At 43.0% G+C, this 20,775-nt stretch overlaps 1 protein-coding gene across 2 annotated transcripts in view; it reads right to left on the bottom strand.

Annotated features, from left to right (window-relative positions):
- The window catches only part of LOC104915096 (guanine nucleotide-binding protein G(q) subunit alpha), a 113,863-nt gene extending 96,544 nt beyond the window's left edge, over positions 1 to 17,319 (bottom strand). Inside the window, exon 1 of one of the 2 annotated variants that reach the window (XM_085214571.1) lies at positions 16,639 to 17,319. In XM_085214571.1, the coding sequence (XP_085070697.1) occupies positions 16,639 to 16,774 (136 nt within the window). In that variant the 5' untranslated portion in view covers positions 16,775 to 17,319. Of the gene's footprint in view, positions 1 to 11,672; positions 11,693 to 16,638 lie in introns of those variants that run through there. The other variant, XM_085214572.1, reaches the window with a different exon arrangement.
- Between the last annotated feature and the right edge of the window lie 3,456 nt (positions 17,320 to 20,775).

Below are 20,775 nucleotides of genomic sequence, written 5' to 3' on the forward strand. Positions count from 1 at the left end.
ACTTCTCTGTGGAGGAAATCTGGATATTCTTATGTACTTCATCGCGGAACACATCCCAGAAAACTAACAAACTCATTATGCCTGCCTGCTGGAAGAGCGGATAACGAAAGCTCTAAGACACAATACATTTGAAAGGACAAAGATAGCCCATCATTTAAATGAGTTTGTCCCTCCTTTCATTTATTAATCTTCACAAAGAAACCTCAAGAAAATAGTAAAGTCTCAAATTATTGATTCCACTAATAACTACCATTATTTGAATCAGCTAAGGAAAGCGTGGGATACATCATTTGTTTTTTCAGGCCAAGATACAAAGAAATCCTAGATGCTAGGGGCTCAAAAGACAACTTAAAAATAAAACAAAAATAAAAATCCACAAACACACCAGGTTATTAAGAAAAAAAAACAAACAACCACAGCCCCCACATTTATAAAATAATGGCATATAGCTGACTGAGATTACTACTGCACAGATAAAGGAGGTCTACCCTCTGCTGAGGTCTAATCCTCTCATCTTGTCAAGGGTTTCATTGCCCACTTACCACAAGAACCCCGAGTAGCAGTTTTACATTAAAAGAGACATGCAGATGGGCCAAGATTCCTATTCCAATGCAGTTTGGCACATCAATTTCTTCTCACCTCCCGTCCTTCTTACATAACCTCAGGATAACCTCAACTGGACAAACTAGCAATTTAACAAGCATTTGTATGTATTTTAAAATAGGTTTCTGTTTGAAACACGTGTCTTTGTAGACAGATGTATTTTGCATCTTTCTCTCACATGTTTATTTTGTGTAGACAATTGACCCTCATCTTTGGAAATCATCTCCTGACCTGACCTTGAGCATATTTCTGTTAGGGATGAGTGCTGAAAGAGGATGAGATGGGAGTTTCCTGCCATAAGACAGGGCACCCCTGTGCACAGAGCAGAACAACTGAGCTTATGACTACACTCAAGTTTATTTATCAAGGTGTTTTTGTACTTGCCCACCTACCACCTTATGAGAATCTTGCATATCATGTTAGGGCATTGCCTAAGTGTGTGTGCCTGAATTGCAGGCACATTCAACCCTGCTGTACTATAATGATTCATAATTCATTATACTGTAATGTCCTATCTTGCATAACAATTGCTGACATCACTGGAGATGCTGACACTGGATCAGGTCTGTAGACCCTAAGCTTACAGTCAATTCCTTGAAGCTACAACCTGCCTCAGTCCTGCAGATATTCAGTGACCTGTTGAAAAAACAGCCCTATAGTACCCAATGCAGTCCAGAATGCAGGCCCACCCCACAAGACAAGCTTAAGCAGCATGCCTGCTACTCCCCAAGAAACACTGTGATGTTACTGGAAGACCTCCAAGTTGCACAACTAATGTTTTCACTACTTTTTCTCCATGTAGCCAGTTACAACAGCTCAGAAGCATCTATAAAATAATTCCTGTACAGCATAGGAGCAACTGTTAAATGAAAGACAGCACAAAGAGATGGGAATGCTACAGAATTCCCCCCACACTAGTTAAAGGTCTAGACGAACTGGTGATATATAATTGCAGCACATGCACTGTACTTCACAGAATCAGAGAATGGTTGAGGATGGCAGGTGTCTGTAGAGCTCATTCTGTCCAACCCCGCTCTAGCAAGGCCACCTAGAGCAAGGTGCCCAGGCGGCATCTGAAAATCTCCAAGGAAAAGACCAACCACACAGCCTCCAGGTAACTTGTGCTTCACAACACACAGGCAGTAAAGAAGTGCTGCCTGGCATTCAGACAGAATCCTACATTCCCGTTTGTGCTCATGACCTTTTTTCCTGTCACTGGGCACTAGTGAAAAGAGAATGGCTCTGTCTTATCCGCACCCTCCCTTCAGGTATTTATAGGCTTGATGAGATCTCCTCTGAGCCTCCTCTTCTTCAGGCTGAGCAGCCCCAGCTCCCTCAGCCCCTCCTCAAAACACAAACATTCCAACCCTTTCATCATCTATGTAACCTTTTGCCGGACTCTCTCGAGGATGTCCATGCTTCTCTCGTAACAGAAAGCCTAATCTTAAACTCACTATTCACCCGGCAGAATGAGCAAAGACCAAAAAGTTTCACTAGATGAAGAAAACATTTTTCCAGGGGTAGAGAAACTCAGGTTACATGTGAGTCAGCACTGGAGAAGAAGAGCCAAGTTCCAACTATGCTCCAGCTGTGTTAACCTATGTTTGAAAATTCTGCAAAACCTGCAGGTCTCCATAGGCACACAAGAGAACTTATCCTCACAAGTACTAACCCCATCAGCCTCAAATTCTCTTCTCAATGAGATTGTTTTCTCCATTAAAGGCTGAAGGTAAGATTGTGATAAGTGAGAGAAGGTATCCCATAAACATCCTAGCTTTCCAACTGCAGCTAAGTCCTGGCACATTCATATATTGTTATCATATATATATATGATAACAATAACCATGCAGCTCTGAAGGAGGCATCTAGGAGGCACCATTCCCTTACAGGAGATACAAAACCCTTACAACAGAGCCCTACAGTCAGTCTGTGTCAAGGTGCAACCTGAAACTGTTCACAGATTTTACAGTAATGCTAAGCAGCTGCTGCCAAGCACTCACCAAGTCCTTACACAAAGGAGCTGGCACACAATCCTATAACGTGATTGAGGTGGATGAGCCAAAAGCAGTACAAAGGAGAAGACTGCAGGTATCCCCAGTGTGTAGGCAAAGGTATCCGCAACAGAGAACTATTTGGGTGTGAGTAGTGCAAGGGACATTCTCTGCTGTATGTAGCACAAATGACAATAGTGAAGTTGAAGATTTGCTGAGTCACCACTGAGTAGCCACTGATGATACTTCATATTTGCCATGAAACAAATTGATGCGTATCTTGCAAACTGTAAACATCTAAATAACCCACATTTAATACCCTGACACCAAATTTGAACATTTTCCATTTATACTAAAAAGAAATAACCTAGAGAAGATCTCTAAGATAGGTAAAGAACATAAGATGTTAAAATTTTGTTCTGGGGACTAATCATGGAATTACTATGGAAGATAAAACTGCAGAATTTAGTTTTCTCCATTTTAAGAAAAGGAGGGAAAAATTCCAAAAAGAAGCCTGAATATCACAGAACTACTGAAAGTAATAACTTAAGAAACATGCACTTTTTTGTCTTCTGACCTTCAACATTAATTCTGATTAAAAAGTTTACTATTCATACAAATGTTCTGATATCTAATCAATAAACCCAAAGAACTACTAATGTATGGATGTAGATTAGAAAGGAGAGGTATGATCCAAGCAAATATTCACACGAGTGAAAGTCCAGTGAAGAGCTTTCTTATATATTTCAAATGTGGCTTGCTGTCAGTGATCCTTAATATTGAACAGAAGAACTGATACAAATGCTACTGCCATAGCTGATGGCTAGAAGGTGTGACAAAAAACAATGTCCTTCAAAACTTAACTTTAATGAAAAGTGATTGTGGCATTATCTCCTGTAAGCGCTTAAGTGACAGTAAAGTTCTCAGGCAAATAACCTTGGTATTTAGAAGTTTAGAAGTTAAGCTTTCCTACAAGAGAAAAGCACCACACAGATATACTTCTCAAAAAACAGAAGCTGTGGCATTAGCAACAATTAAGAGTAGCACTTAGAGCCCATGATCACTACTCAATTCCATTATGTTATGTAAACAAAAGAAATCCAAAACCAGTAATATCGGTATGTGACAGGCATGTTTTTTCACAAGAGCTGCTTCAGTGAAAACCAACAGAATTACAAGTGAAAGCTTGATTTACACACAAAATGCAACTGAAAGTCATTTCAGAACATTTCATTGAATACCAAGACGGCCCAAATTCCACAGAACAAGAAAAAATAATGAAAGTAGTCTTGATAGGAGAGGAGGTAAAAACAGAAAATTGGAATAAGTAAGCCAAGAACTCAGGAAATTTCAGAAACTTCAGGATAAATAGTAAATTAAGAACTCTAATGTTCCACGTGAGACCCCATATTTTTATATCACAAAGCACTTAAAACAGTACTGATTCCTCACTAAATTATAATACAAAACTTAGTATGAACAGAGGAAAAATCCATGCATCATTAGCAGATATCTGCTTCTGCTTTAGGGGAACATCACAATATTACAATGTCAATGAAAGCATCTCCACTGCACCCACTGAAGATAAATAAGGCAGAGGACTCATTAATGTTGTTACTCAGCAGGTCCAGATACCTCAGATATCTCAGAAGTATCTAGGAAGTCATCCTACCTTGTAATTTCTGAAATATCATTAAAGAAAAAAAAATAAAATAAATGAAGAGGGGGGTCAGGACAGACTGCATACCAAGAAGCTGCTAGGTGGTTACAACAGCTCCAACAGTTTGGAGTATGAAGTAGAGGAACTAAGTATCTGCTAAGTAACTTGGTGTCATACAACAACCAAACACAGCATGCATTAAATGAACTAGAGTTGTTTAAATAGTAAGTATTAAATTATACACATAAAGTTCTTTGATAGCTCTCTTATAAACAGGATCTCAGCAATACTAGATCAGTACAAGAAAGATTTTAAACTGTGAAATAGAATAAAATTAACAAAAACTATGTGACATAGCAGCAGGGGATAGGTAAATTAAGGAAAGATTATGATGCAGATATGTAATTAACTTAACCCATAAATGAGGAACAGGCAAAGACACAGGCATCTTGAATACTGTTACATGCAAGGTTGTCAACTGACGAGTGATTCAACTCTGAGAAGTAATTATTTTGAAGAATTTTTCTATTATGGTGGACTATCACCCAAAAACGACTAGTTTAATGCAATGGCTAGAAAGGCCGTTGAATTCTTCAGAGACATCTCAGCAGCACCATCTCAACTAGCAGAAAAGAAATTTTAGTTCTGTATTTGTACAAACAAAAAAAAAAGATAAAGTGTTCAATTCTTGATGCTGAAGAGCTAAAGAGGAGTCAAAAGAGATCTTAATGACTAAAGAACTAAGAAACCCAATCTACAACTACAGTTCAGATTAGGCATTAATATCCCAGAGCTGCAGCTATACAGGCCAAGCCAAGAACAGGGTGGTTTTGTGTGATTATTTTTTCAGGTTTCGTTTGTTTTTTTTTAAACATCTTCCTTTTGTTCTTAAGATTGTTAGTAAGTGTAAGGTTCAAGAAAATTAAGAATTTATAGCATGACTCGTTTAGTGGCTTTTTTTGTTTTTTAATGTTTTACCTACAGTCAGACAATATATTCCATGGTAAATAAATAGGTTAACTGTTGCTATTTTTTTGTGAACAGATTTATACTCTGGCTCGAAAAGTAAAATAAAAAATACCACTACTTCCCCAAAACCAACCAATCATTCAAAGAGGAAAACAAGCACATAGGCGAACCTAAAAGCCACACAAAAAACAACACTGTACGTAAACTACAATCTAGATTGGTAGGTTGAAACACTGTTTAATATAACTGGTTTCTGTTTTCTTAAGTCAATGAAAACAAACATCTTGCTTATAGCTGTATTTCTAGCCACTCCCCAGAATTCTGGCTTTCTTTGGACATACAAAAATCCTGTAAAGGAACAGGAAGGTATTAGTGCATTCCATGTAGCTTGGTATCATGCAAACAAGACAAATAAAACACACAACCATGAAAGACGATGACCCATTTCTCCAGCCATGGATTATTCCAGAAAGTATCATCATTCCTTGGAGACAGAAACAACTGAAGTAGAAAGCAAATGCATTACGAAAATATAGCCATGATGTTTCCCTCTCTTCCTTAGGCTATTCAAACATAAGAATACAGCCTACAGCTTGAAAACTCACATATATTGTACTAGTGTACATGAGGGGAAAAAAAAAAAAAACACATCATATTTCCCCACTTTAAATAACAGAGTTCATGTCTCCTTCTGTTTTACTGGTTTTACACAAATGGAAAGCCCCTCCCAGACAAAAAAAAAAAAAAAAAAAAATTGCATATAAAAGTTTAACACTATACTCCTGACATTATTACATGAAACTGCACACAAAGGAAGTCCACAAACCAAAAGATTAAGCACTCATATTTTCCCAAGAATATCCAGCTGAAAACTACACTAGCAAAACTAACATAGTAGTAAATTTTAAGCAAACCACCAGCCCAAGTACATCATCATCCAGGGAATGCTTGTGTCAGAAGTTTCTTTAAGAGAAACAACTTTATGGCATACATATTAAATCTCCAGTTGAATGTCAGAGGTTTGCATTTGTCACGGGGAGAACAGCCACAATTAAGCTATTAGCAAATTCTGTACAGTGTTTATCTGGCTTCAGTTCAAAGGCTACAATCCTCAGACACAGTCCTAAGTTTAGTTCTTAACCTTAGCTAAATTTAACAATTAATAATAGTGCGTTACTCTGTAGTACAACTCAATACAGAACAAAACTCAGAATTCAATATTATCTTGTCTCACAGATAGAAGCAAGAATAAATGGAATTAAGCAAATAAACCCCAGGAGAACAAATTACTCTGGATAATGAATGTTTCTAGATTCCAATGAGCAGAGATCATATTACCAGCCAAGATGAAGACAATCACAAAACATCTTTCAGAGTAAAATATTACTGATATTAACATCAAAACTAGATCAAACATGCCTAACTATAGGTCAATACACAAATTCAGTAATTCCAATGAATCTTAGTCCAATTTTCTGGAAATACTCTATTATAAATTTTGATAAAAACAACTTCCATTGCTCACTCTGCCTTTTAATGGAATCAGCTAAGTGAAGAGAAACAGTCATTTAACTGAAATGCATCTTTTCAAAGATTAGAATAAATGTTTATTATCTCTCTCAGTTTATCATTTCAACCTTGAGATAAATAAAGCAAAAGGAAAAAGCACAAAACTCAAAAATCTCAGTTTCTTTCCTACATTCTCACTAAGAAAATAGTATGTTTAGATGCAGTTTCAGAGGGGAAAAAAAATACTATTCTATCCAGAAATCAGGTGCCAAAGAAATATAAAATGTTTAATTTCAGGATATTCATTATTACTAAAACATTCTAAATTACAACCTTAGTTTTTTGGGGCTGCTAAAGATGTCTCCCCGTCCTGAAGGATTATAAAAAAAATACATATTTTACATATCAAAAGCGCTTCTCATAGGGGATTTATATGAAATTCTTTTGGTATTATGTCCAATGCTTGCAATTTCCCATATGGAAACTCCTCGGGAGTTCACTTAAGTGTGTCCCACTTGGAGGATACACAGAATAGTGAGATAAAGGAACTTTGATATCTCTCAACAATGGGCCAGGTCTGCAGAGCTCAAGAAGTCAGTCTGACAGCTATCTGGTAGCCTGCACTGGCTTCCTTAATGATGGCCAGGTGCCAAAAATAAATAAATAAATAAAACCAGCAGCCTCAGGACAGGAGAGATCAAAACAGCAATAATATTATCAGCCTGTCTGAAAATTCTCTGAAGTGTCTCCATCTGTTAACAAACAAGCATGAAAGAAAAAGGAGAAAAAGAAAGTTTAAGCAAAACTATTTAAAGACTCCATTTGTTATGCTTATGGGTCTTTTTCAACAGCACAACTACAGTATCCTGGAAACTGAGATACTCTATTATTTTCTTTTTTACACACAAAACAAGAAAGGTAGAAGTACTGTATAAATCCATATTATTTTCCTCTCCTAAAAGACTGAGTCCAATTGCACTTGCATCAAAAATGGTTTTGAAAAAAAAAAAATTTCTGAAACTGGTTTCTTTTTTTGAACACCTTCAAAAGGTCCTCACTATCAACCACATGCTGATTTCAATGCCATCTAAATGACATTTACCAAAACGGGAAAAATCAAATTGGCCACATATATGGATGGCAATATAAGTATGTGTTAAAGGTACACAAACAATTCCTTTCATTTTCAGTATCTAATTTTACTACTGTTACTGCTCTGGTCTTGCTAAGACATGAGTAGTACACTTCATCTCACTAAATCCAGTATCACAGTAATAAAAATCAAAATTTATCCTAAATTTCTCAAGCCCACCAATTCCCCAAAATCACAAGAAATTATGGCATCATTTCCTATTTACATACATTTTAGTTTTTCTGTCCACCTAAGTTAACAGCTGCTGCTACAGAACCACCGTTTGACTTTCCAGATGACTCTCATTTAACCAGAGGCATGGGCTAGAATAGTCCTAGGCCTTCTTTTGGAAGATTCCCTGACCTAAGCAAGATAATTAACATTATCATTAATGGAAAACTTAAGAGTTAAAAAATCTCCAGTGACACGTTTATAGAACAAGGAAAGAAAATCAAGTTACCTTAACTTACATAAATGTGCTCATTTGGTATAAGGACTTTTGCCAAAGATTATCTTGTTACTTTTGAATCTGGAGCTGGTAGAGCATAGAACTAGAGAAGAACCACGAGGCAATATACCAGTGGCCACTGAGCAACCAGATCAGGTAGTGGGACAGACATATGAATAAGACAAGGTAATAATGAGTTTTCTGTGCCATAAATTTAAGTACTATCAAGTCAAAAATACTTATTCTAATGGAGAATGGCAAAACATACCTAAGACATTCTTATTACATGGTAGATCAATTAATTAATCTGTAAGTAAGAAAGTGACTTTTTGCCCCTCACTACAAGAAAGACATTGAGGCCCTGGAACATGTGCAGAGAAGTGTAACAAAACTGGTGAGGGGTCTGGAGCATAAATCTTATGAGGAGCAACTGAGGGAGCTAGAATTGTGTAATCTGGAGAAGAGAAGGCTCAGGGAAGATCTCATTGCACTCTACAACTTCCTGAAGGGAGATTGTGATGAGGAAGGGTTAGGCCTCTTCTCCCAGGCAACAAACAGGGCCTGAGGAAATGGCCGCAAGTTGTACCAGAAGAGATTTAGATTAGACATAAGGAAGAACTTTTTCTCTCAGAGCGTGGTCAGGCACTGGAATGGCTGCCCAGGGAGGTGGTGGAGTCGCCGTCCCTGGCAGTGTTCAAGAGGCATCTGGATGAGGAGCTATGAGATATGGTTTAGTATCTTGTGGTAAATTCTAAGCTCTTGACTCTTACTCACTGAAATAATCTGAAACTGGTTGGTTATCTATCACATCCAACCATACCAAATGCCTACAGAATAGTTAACCTAAAGACAGGTAAGCACATCCAGGAAAAAAAACACCTCCTGATGCACATTTGATGACAGTTACCAACATCAGAGCTCTACTTTCAGTTAACTTTAGAAGAGTTAAGGATCTAACTGCATTGATTTCTTGTAGAACATTTCAGAATTAAAAAGGTAAATAAAATATATTTCAAATGCTAACTGTTCTTTTCACTATTTTCTTCAAAGACAAACAAATCAAAAATGTACTTTTGATAGCTGGAATTGAATCCCGAAGTATTTTGACAAGAACCACCACCCCATTTTCCAAAATATAAAACAATAGGCATACATAATCAATGAAGATGGTTCTTTGGGTGAACATTTATCCCATCTGTTTGTTCTAAGAGGAAATCAGGCCTAGTCCCAGGTACTAGACAAAACTGTTCAGACCCACTCCTAACCACTTCTCCCAAGTGCAGGGCAGGTCAATCTATCTTACAAACACCATGGCCACAGCTCAGCTGCACAAAGGCAGCAGTGATATTTCCTCTGCTATCTTTTTCCCCTTCCTCACAAGGAGGTTCAATTTTTCAGAAGTTTCTGGTGTCCTGCTGCTTTACTCAAGCTATATACATACTACACATCACGTCCCCTTCAGGGAAGGATGAGGCAAGCCACCACTGCGGATTGACTGAAAGGCAGAACCTTTCGTTGAACCTTTCATTTCTGACTCTGGCACAGCCACACACCACCCTCTCAAACGCAGAATGTAACAGCACTTCTCTGCTGGCAACTGCATCTACATGAGGGCTCTGTGATAAAACTCTGCAGTCCAGACCCAGCTCTGAACACTAAGCATAGCACGCAAATTAAACAGTTTGAGTATTCCATGCAATCTGTCCTCCACAAGCCCACAAAAGACAAAATCTTCAGACAATTACTCTTCAGTTCAGTCTCTGTATTAACATTACTTACTGGGAGTACAATTTGCAACCAGAACACTCAAAATTTAATCTTTGATTTTGATCAAAAAACATTTTGGTTCTTCCTGGAACTAAGTAACTTTCAAACTACTAAAACCATGGTATCTCTTAGATTTGTGTACTCTGGCATTAATGCATCTAGTTTCTTCAGAAGGGCTTAGCCATATTTACAGCCTGCTTCATGCTTCCAACTCTGATGCCAGAAACACTGCATACAGGGCTTGCTAGTGTTTCCTATGTTCAGGATCCCCCTCTGTTTTATACTGCTTTCCTGCTCATGGTTTGTGCCAGTCAGACATTTTGTAATTAGACCAAATAAGAAGCGAATGCTAAAATACTTCCATAATTGTACACGTAAGAGCTGTTCATACATAGCAAAAACAGATCTTTTCCTGAGTGTTACACCATTCAGCACAGAAAAAAATAATAATGGTAATAAAATGTTCAGTGTTAACAGTTCTCTGTTACTGCAACAAAGCTAATAATCATTAATTACATCCATTGTACCAAGTTATTTTACACCTTCCTAGGATTAATTTTGCAGATTGTCACAGTATTTCAAAAGAAATACTTTCTCTTATAAAATCTGCATTGGCATTATACACCAACAAAATAATGTGAAGAAGCTAAAAAGCAGAATTATAACTTTTTAACATTGCAGCATACATCCAAATGTATTTTCTTCAGATTCTCTGCTCAGCACACGCTTTTCCCTCCTGCACTAATTCCATATAGTTCTTTAATGTGAGAGAAAAATTTGGAGTCCCTTGGCTCTCTGACTTATGAATAAAATTCACTGACAATCAAAACCTTAAGTTAGTTTTTATGTATGCTTCAGCAGGTGTAGATCACTTCTAAAATTAAGCCAAACCAGCAACAAAAAACCCTTTTAAAGCACTGCAAACAAAATGTATTATGTCTTTTATATATATGTACGTATGCCTGCACATAAAAAATGGTATTTATATACAGGCATACACAACTATATATCATAAAATACATCAAGGTGTTTTGCATCCAGGATAACATTAGAAGATACACTGAATAGAGATATTTATCAATTCAGTTACAGCATGTCAGGATGTGTACATACAGTATTTGCTCACTTCACTACTGTAAATGTGTACTGTGGTACCTAACCAAACTAATTTCGAAGTGTACAGTGCGAGTGGGAGGATGGACCAGTACATACAAGGTAGCCAAATTAGGTTACAGTTCTAGGTTTTTTGTTTGTTTATTTGTTTTCCTAATAATTTAGCAGAGCATAGAAAGTAGTCAATCAGAATGTACTACCCAATATCAGTGCTTGTTTCCCTTGTGCACAGGAGTGAAATGTATGTTACCACTTGACCCACATCTGCAAGGAGGGTATACTGCCTACCTGCACAAGGATTCCAGACTGCAGGAGGCAAAGAAGATGAAGCCAAACGCAAGGCAGGACTGTAAAGGAGACTCCAAAGTTCTCTAGAATGATTGATCACAGGCACACTGCTGAAACTCATCTCAACTCATTGCCTGACTGATTCTTAGTAACATTCAGCATTCAAGGTTAATAGCAAATGTGTGAACCTACCTCACAGTTCACTGTCTTTCCACTTTTTGTTGAAGACACTGAGATAAGCAGCTGCAAAACAGCCTACCAAAAATACAGAGAATGAGTACATTTGTGTCATTTTCTCAAACACAGTTAATATCTTCACCACAGGAAGACATAATTTGACATACTCAAGGTGTACTTGAGCCTCTTTACTGTACACTGCTCTTCTAAAGAGAAGAGCACTGAAATAGGTACAACGAAAAGTCTTTGATTACTTCAGGGGTTTAAAAAATAATACCTCAAATTACACTTGTATGTATTCACTGACCTTTTTCTCTGAAGAATTTTGAATGAATGTGATTGGCAAACTGCTGTCTGAGATTTATGTCCTCAAGCTCAATGGTAAGAAAGTTTACATCAACAGCCACACAATGTATGTCTATTAAATATTCACATTTCTATTATGTGACTTGCTCTAGTTGGCTAGTCACATTTTTACATAGCAGAAATCTGTTTCTGAACAGCTTAATATCTGCAATAAATGTTCAGGAAAAAAGGGAAAAAGAAATGTGTCAAACAATATGGCCAGATCTCTGAGATTTAGTCGATGAACATAATGTAAGCATTACGTGCAGCTTCACAGAATTCTCATTTTCACATACTTCAAAACACACATCTGAGTATATATGCACCAGCAGAGATTTACTGCAACATCTGTTAAGAAACTGCTACCCTGTCCTGCTCGACTAAACCACACAGAGCAGCTCAGCTACATAAAAATAGGAAGCTTGCTTGTTTCTCCAGCTGAAGAAAAGATTATATAAGACCAGCATGCTTCATTGTTGACTTAATGGGCTCACTTCCTCCTAGAGTTATCTAAAGAGAGTTGAAGCCCTTGCTAATTCACTGAGTTGCACATGATTCTTTAATCCGGCTGACAGAGGTCTAAGAAAGCAAATACATACATATCCTGCATGCTTACTGGATATTCACCAGGCACCCAGAAGATCCTCTCCACATCAGACCAGCTGTCATCCATGCTAACACACGTGGCTTATCTCCTACCTGCCTCCTTTCCAACACACAGCCAACAAATGTTAGGCAGCTCTCTGTACTGCAACCCTGTTATCTCGGACAGAAGGGACAATCACCTCTTGAAATGTTTTTTGCACCTGACACTGCCAGCAAATAGGACATTTAACAGTAGATATGCTGTCAGCCCCTCCAACACTTCACTTGCCGGAGGTTTCTGGATAGCCAGCTAATATGGTAGTGCTGAATCATTTTTTTAGACATTGAGAGAAAATGCTCTGAGAAAACAGCATATAGTATAAATAAATGCAGCACACAGTCAGGGATGTCCAGAACTGAAGGCTTACGGCTACAATCAATCATTTGCCTCAGGTGCTGCTTTCTGAGACCTAGCAAAATTTCCACGGATGACAGTCAAAACTATACACAGAAAACATGGAACTTACATATGCTTAAGTATGTAAATGCACACTTAACACACAAACATGAAGAATGTTCTACATCTTGTCTGGCATATACCAATGTAATGCATTAAGACACCTCGTTTCTTCCCAGCTATAAAAGTAACGTGTTTTTATAGCTAGCAGCAAACAATGGATGGATATTAACAACTTAAAGCTCTGGAGAACAATCATACAGCTGTACAAAGTGTTCAGCAGTAATGAAATCCAAAAGAATCTGGAAAATACATGGGATTAAAACCAAATTCAGTGGAACACTGATTTTGTTCCAAAGTGCCTTAAATATTACAGCCAAGTTCTGTTAGCAGAACTACTATGATGCCGTTGTAACATTCTTCAGTGTATGTTTTAAGTTCTGGCACTTTAGAATTACAACAGTAAAAAACTAACAAAAAACTCAACACTTTTTTCCTGTTCCCACCTGTCCCAAAAATGAAGCAAAGATGTACAATGAAGCACCTAGATGTGGTATTTTAATGTTTGATTGCAGAGGAGGTTTATTTTTAAACTAACACTTAGGAATAATCTTAGCATGCAGTAAAAGTGTTCCAGAAGTTACTTAGCATACTGAACTCTGACCCTACGAAAAGAAAAAAGATATCATTATTAATACACACGCAGGGTGCACCTGGCAAAGTATGTGCACATCACTCAGAAATGGTAACTTGCACAACCAGGAGAGAAAGGAAAAAAACTAATTCACTTTGCGGGAAAGCACTCCAATGCCAATAGTGTGGGGTGGGGGGGTTAGCGGGCAGAATGTGTAAAGAACACCGGAAAACTCAAAACTTTTCTTCTGATCCAAAAACACTATCTTTTTTTCCCCTCACATTGTACGTACATCTGACTTTCAAGCATGAAAGTAAAAATCCAACACAGATTTGCTTATCTGTGCCTTAAAGCCTTTCAGGTTAATAGCTTTAGCATAGGCTTGTTGCAAGTGAAGAAGAACATGCACGGCCAATTAGTGCAGCTCAGTGTAAGCTGGGCTAGCTCTCTCCTTCGAGCCAGGAGATACACCTCAGCCTCATTTTCAAAAGCCTTTAACCCACTTAGGCTTCTCAGTCCCACACCACACAGAGGGACCCGGACATCGGAACTTTTGGAAAAAATAAGAGTTTGCTTATGTTTAAATATTACAAAACTAAGCAATATTAGCATGCTAGTCCTCTTGGTTTTGAGGGGGAAAGACATCTTTTATTTTTAAATTAGCAAGAGCTCTACTGTCTCATTACAGAACTTTAACTAATTTCAGACATCTGTCATGCTACCGGTCTCACCGTTTTTAATAAATATTTTCTACTTTTAAAATGTCCGTCTCTCTCACTCTCCTATGAACGACTCACACAAACACCACATCCTCACCAACCAGGCACTGCTGATGCTGGGGAAGCAGTGAGAGTGACTAGAAGGAGTCCTGTCATGTACCTAAAATAAACCACTATTCAGAAAACCTGCCCTCAAAATTTGTTTATAAATTGAAGCTCGAACCTCTACCCAATGCCACGACTTCAACAGTGGTTCACCACTATCTGCATTTCACAAGATGAGATCATTAAGTGTTAATCCACACAGCTGCAGAGGCACACACTTCCAGCCCAACACAACAGCATGACACACAAAAAAAAAAAAAATGTGCACACAGTAATGATGTCTGTTCAGTTTTGTTACCCAAAGACAGCCAGCCATGCTGCACAGCGGACATCAAACCCACCTCTCCTAGCACCTCTTGCTTACATCTCTCGGCACATCAGAACACCAGGCTTACACCACCTCTTCTACAAAGAAAGGCTGACGGAGCTGCGCTGGCTCAGCCCGGAGAAAGCTTCAGAGAGACATCACTGCAGCCTTCCGGTACTTGAAGGGAGCTTATAAACAGGAGGGAGGCCAACTTTCTGCACAGGCAGATAATGACAGGACAAAAGGGAACAGCTTTAAACTAAAAAAAGGGGAGATTTAGATTAGACGCAGCAAGGCACTGACAGAGGCAGCCCAGAGAGGCTGTGGTTGCCCCATCCCCGGAGGCATTCAAGATGAGGCTGGATGGGGCCTAGGTAGGTGGCAGCCCTGCCCACAGCAGAGTTGGAACTGGATAGGCTTTAAAGTCCCTTCCAACCTAAGCCATTCTGTGGTTCTACAATACACCAACACCAGTAGAAGGCATTCCTGCAAGCAGCCCAGTAAGCCCAGGGAGCTCCTTGTCTGCCCTTGGTCAGCAGATAGCCTGTGGCACTGAGTGAGTGAGCCCTCTGGGCAGTTTATAGGTGTCACTCAATGTACATTTTGCAGTTTTGAAAGCTTGGGAGAAAACTGCAACAAAAACATAGAAATACTTTAAAAGTTTGGACCTGAGTTAGCAAGTCTGGTATGCCAGCTGTCTTCGCTGAAGTGACTGTACATCACTCTGTAATTATACTTAAGCTCGCATTTGTCCAACCGTATGGATGGTATCTAGACTGGTTCATTCTTATTGTGAATTCCCAAACAGCCACAACAGTCACCAGGCAGAACCAGGCCAGAAAGAAAAACTGAATGCCATTACTGTGAGTGCCAGTCATATCCACCTCCACCACTGTCTGTATCAGTTTGAGGAGCCCCAAACCTTCCTCCGTGTCGGAGGACACAGTGAATCTCACAGAGCAGCAAACGGCACTTGCACAGGGAAGCACCGCCTAGCCTCTTTGTCCTGCTCCCTGCCCCACGAACAGGCCATGACAGCAGCCCTCCCCCAGAACTCACGGCACCGGTGAGGGGCACATCATGAGCCCCGTGAGTCCCGGGCAGCGACTGTACAGCCAAAGCACAGGATGTAGACAAACACATTTTAATTTAAAAGGCTCATTTTAACAGAAGCCAAATTCCTACTAGATAAGTATCGCAGCTGCATACTTGGAGCTCCAAAACAACAGCTACCGTTCTAATGAGAGACATACAGTGCCGAGGATTTTCTTTCCTGACGGGTGGGTGGGCTCCAAACGTACTACAGGATGCTGTCATCCTCTGCACGCCTCAGGTTGCTCTCAGCTCCTTGCCCGCACGCTGGCCTTCATGGTTTCTTTTCCGTTTGTAACGTCGCTCTACAACCCCAGCACAACCCCTTATCCCAATTTACCTCATTAAATACAAATCACAACAAATACAAATGCGCCAAGCGAGCCAGCGGCCGCGGAACGAACGTCTGTTCTCGGCGTCCCGCACGGCAGCTCCCCCCCGAGACCCCATTACCCCGACGCCCGCCCCTCCCGTCCTTCGCTCTCAGCTCCATGTTGGAGGCCGCTTCCCTCCCGCACCGAGCCTACCGCGGCGGGCACCCACGTCCCGCGGCGGCGGGGGCAGGGCCGGCGGCTGTCCGGGAGGGCCGCGGCCGAGGAGCCGAGAGCTCGGGCGAGCCGGGTCGGCCCCGCCGCCGACCCAGGCCCGACCGCGGGGACACCGGCGCGCTCCCCGGAGGCAGCCGGGAACGGCCGAGCCGAGCCGGGCCAGGCCTGCCGGCGCTGAGCCGCACTCACCCAGCAGCAACAGCTTCAGCTCCCGGCGCGCGTCCCGCTTGTCGCGGCGCAGCTGCCGCTCGATCTCGTCGTTGATCCGCCGGGCTTCCTTGGCTTCCTCGCTCAGGCAGCACGCCATGATGGACTCCAGAGTCATTCTTCCTAACTGGTTCACACACAGCCCCCACCCCCTAAAATCGCACGCACTCGCTCGCTCGCACGCCCGCACCGGCCGGAGCCCGCACCGCGCACCGCAGGGCAGACACGAGGACCGCACGCGGGCGAGGAAAGAGGCAAGGCTGTTCGGATCCCCGCCGCTCCCAACACCTCCTCTCCTCTCAATCGTGCACCGACCAGCGCGGACGCCTCCACCGCGGCGGCAGCGGCGCTCCCCGGCCGAGCCCCGAACTCCCCGACGGCCGCCGCCCCCGCCGCCCGCAGCACCCACCCCGCCCGCCGCCAAGCGCTAGCGCCCGCCGAGCTTCCGCGCGGGCATCGCCCGGCCGCTGCCCTCGCCCTGGAGCCGGAGCCCAGCGACCTCGGCCGCGCCCGGCGGGGGAACTTCCTCGCCCGCCCCTCTGGCGGGGACAGCCGCTGCCGCTGAGCTACCGCGGCTCGGCTCGGCCCTGACAGGGAAGACAGGAGAAGAGGCGGGAGGAGAGCAGCCGGCGGAGAGGAAGAGGAGATAGCAGGGGCCGGGCTCGACCGGCTTTTCAATGGTTCGGCTCCGCGGGCGTGGTGAGGCAGGAATATGGCGGAACGCCGCTCCCACGCACCCCCCCCGCGCCGCCGCACGCGGGGGGCGAGCGGCCGGGAGCGCCGGGCAGCTCGGTCGCCCCCCGTTGCCCCCGGGCGCCCCCGCGGCGTTGCCGGAGGCGGAGGAGGAGGGGAAAGAGGAGGAGAGGGGAAAGCAAGGGTGCGAGCGGAAGGCGATTGCTGGCGCCCAGCGGCTGCTGCGGCCCGTTCTGCGGGGACACGCGGTTTCTTGGGCGCCTCGCCGCCCTCGTGCTGGGCGCTGACGGACATTTGCACCGCGCTTCTCCATCCTCCTCCACGGCTGCGGCTCGCGGGAGAGGGGAAACGCTGAAATTCCCGGGGAGGGAAAGGGAAGGGGGAAGCTGCCTGTACACCTTCACAGGGAAACGTGAGCGTGGGGATGGATGCCGTGCTGCGGCATAAAAAAGCCGCATACCAGTGGCACCGTGCGCTGCCCGCACCAAAACCCCGCTGTCGGCCCTCGGCACCCCCGGCGCAACACACCGCGCGCTGTTCACCGCAGCGCCGTGCCCGCTCCGAGCCGGCTGCGGGGCGGCTGTGAGGCCTTCTCCCCCCCCCATCCGCGCCGTGCCCTTTGCACCCCCACCGCCGGTTCTGGGTCCGCGGGTTCGTTCCGAACGCTTCGCGCACGGACTGGCAGTGTATGCATAGCGCGGGACGCGGTGAGGATGGAAGCGGAGAGCGCGATCATCAGCCCCATAATGCAGTCAGTTAATTTGGAGAGCACAAAACATTTTTGTTATTGCTTTAGAAAACGAACATTTTCTACCTGGCTTCCCGTAGGGTTTTATGTCCGATGCATAAGAATGGTCAGTGCAGCTCAGAAAGGTTTTATGATTGCATTTCTTTATCCCTGTAAATCAGTATGTCTTGGTTATTAATCAGAAATGATACTATTACAAAACCTATGTGTACGTAAATATAGCAATGTATTTGTCTGTCTACCTGGTGTCCCTGGGTTAATGGCTTAATAGTAAACTCAGTGAAGATTTCTAGATACTGAATTTTAGATACGACTCACATTTTTTAAAAATAACATTAACAAGAGACCGAAGGGGAAGAAATTCTTTGTAAAATTAATTCTAATCGTATCAGAGCCCTTTTCTAAAGGCCAGACTTACAGCCTGAGAACAAGTGGCAGGAGACTTTCTGTATGTGCAGCAGTACTGTACCTAGAACGTGGCACAGTGTTGGGGTTAGCAACATCTGCACCAGGGCTGTACCAAGGATCCAAGTGAATGGATCAATAAGTTTGTGACCTGCAGGTGAATCGTTCATCCATCGGCCCAAGGGCACTGCAGTCATCAGGCAATACTGTGGCATCCCTGGGTGACGAAGTCTGACTCAACTTTATTAACCAACTCTCTTCTATGCACAGTGCTCTGTGTACCTCAAACACAAAACTGTCATTTAATTCTGCATTTTTAATGAGAAAAGACACCCAGGAGGCCATAAATGTAACCTGTATGTACCGCTCCCACTGACATCAGTGGATTTTAATCTCTGCTGGATAAGTATTTTCAGGTTTCTAATGGAGGTGCTTTCTTGCCTGGCTCCAGCACCAGCAGAGAGCCACTGAGAGCTGTTCTGCCCCCTGCTCTCTGACTTAGTGGAAAGCAAAAGAACCCCCATTATGGACAATTACATGATAATAAACCCATGAGGAAGTTTCTTACCAGCCCTCATCTCCATAATGGTCAGCGTTTGTTTTGAAACATGAAACACCCTTTATAAATATTTTATCTTAATAGGAATTATGAGTAAATGACAGATGCCATTATTACCCGTACAGGTAATTATGATCCATAGACACCATCCATAGTGCCACCTAATCCTGCGGAGATACTTTCTGATAAACCTTAACATTAATAATTTCAGAGTGTTCTATGCAAGCCATCTCCAGCTCATGGCTCATAGCAACCCATTGTCTGTGAGACATTTTAGTGCTGCATGCTGCCACAGGAAATTAAAAGTGAGGCGGACAGGGGGAGTAGAGCACATCATTAAGCACACTGAGCCCTCAGCACTCTTTCTCGGAAGCCAACAGAAGCTGGGGAACCACTAACCACTTTATCCTCTCCACATCTCTCCTTATATCTCTATATCACAGACTTGAATCGCTTCCTTTCATAGGTGCAAGGATTTTTATTGTCACTCTTCTGTCCTCTCTGCATGAAACATACTCTCTGTGATGTTCTGACAGAACCCAGCAGCACCTGAGCCCACAGCTCCCGCAGCTAATCATCTGCAGCAGCATCCTGGCCTGAGCGATGGAGTGCCTCGCAGGTGCTTCTTGTTGCCATAGAGCATCCGGATGTTTTCAAAATGCCACGTACAAGAACATTCCAGCCTTGTTTCTGAGTACTTGCCATTAATTTAGAGACCATCAGCGTAAGCACAGGTCACATTGCCCTTTCAGGATACCTTCCTGATCTGTTGCTTTTGTGAGTTTCTTGCTTGCTTGTTTGTTTGCTAGGAAAAAAAAAAAAAAAAAAAAAAAAACAGTACCTGTGGGTTCTCTATATGTGACATCAAGCATCTGCAGCATTCAGCTGAAATGTTCCAGTATGCCTTGTTTTGTCAGCCACTCTTCCTGGTGTTTCTCAGTGCTTACCCATTGTCAGGTAACAGCTGTCTGCCAAGGTCCTGATGGTCAGACTGGTGACCAGAGTAGGGCTTAAGAAAGTATTTGCTCATTTAATTTACGTGAAGTACATTTGTGCAGTTTATTTCCTTTTACTTACATGCATATTAAGAAGTTCTTACTGATGACTTAGTTCTGTGGAAGTGCAAAAGCTGTGCAACCTTTTATGGTCCCCAAAGGCTGTCTTACTCCTGGCTTTGCCTACCACCACCCGTGGGACGCTGCTGCGCAAACCCTGCGTGTCGCGGCGTCGCACAACACACGATCACGGGGCTCAGCGTTTTTTGTGCTCTTTGCAACCTTAAGTATCAGACATCCTTTTTCGTCTACAGGTCGCCTGTACACGCGGCTAGTTTCGGGCGTTCACAGAGCGGGATCCCCAGGTTCTGCAGCGCCGTCCCACCTCGGCACCGCGACCCCGGCGGCACCCCCGGAGTGGGAGTCCTTGTGGCGCAGCCGCGGCGCCCCCTGCCGGCGACAAGGCGCGCCGCCCCGCCGCCGCGGCTCCTCCCGCGCAGCGCCCTGCACGGGGCGCTGAGAAACGAGGGGTCCGCGGGGGCCGGGCGCCTCTCCTGCTTCCCGCAGTATCCTGCGCTGCAGCGGAAGTGGCGGGCTTTTGCCTGCTGTCCCTCACTCGAGGGCTGTGGTGTCGCCGCCTTTCGCTTCCAGCTCCGAGCGCTGCGGGGTCGTTTCTCCGCGGAGTAGCGTCGGGAACGGCTCTCCGCGCGCTGTCAGCC

Source organism: Meleagris gallopavo, chromosome Z (assembly GCF_905368555.1).
Source record: "Meleagris gallopavo chromosome Z, MGAL_WU_HG_1.1, whole genome shotgun sequence".
Classification (NCBI taxonomy): domain Eukaryota; kingdom Metazoa; phylum Chordata; class Aves; order Galliformes; family Phasianidae; genus Meleagris; species Meleagris gallopavo.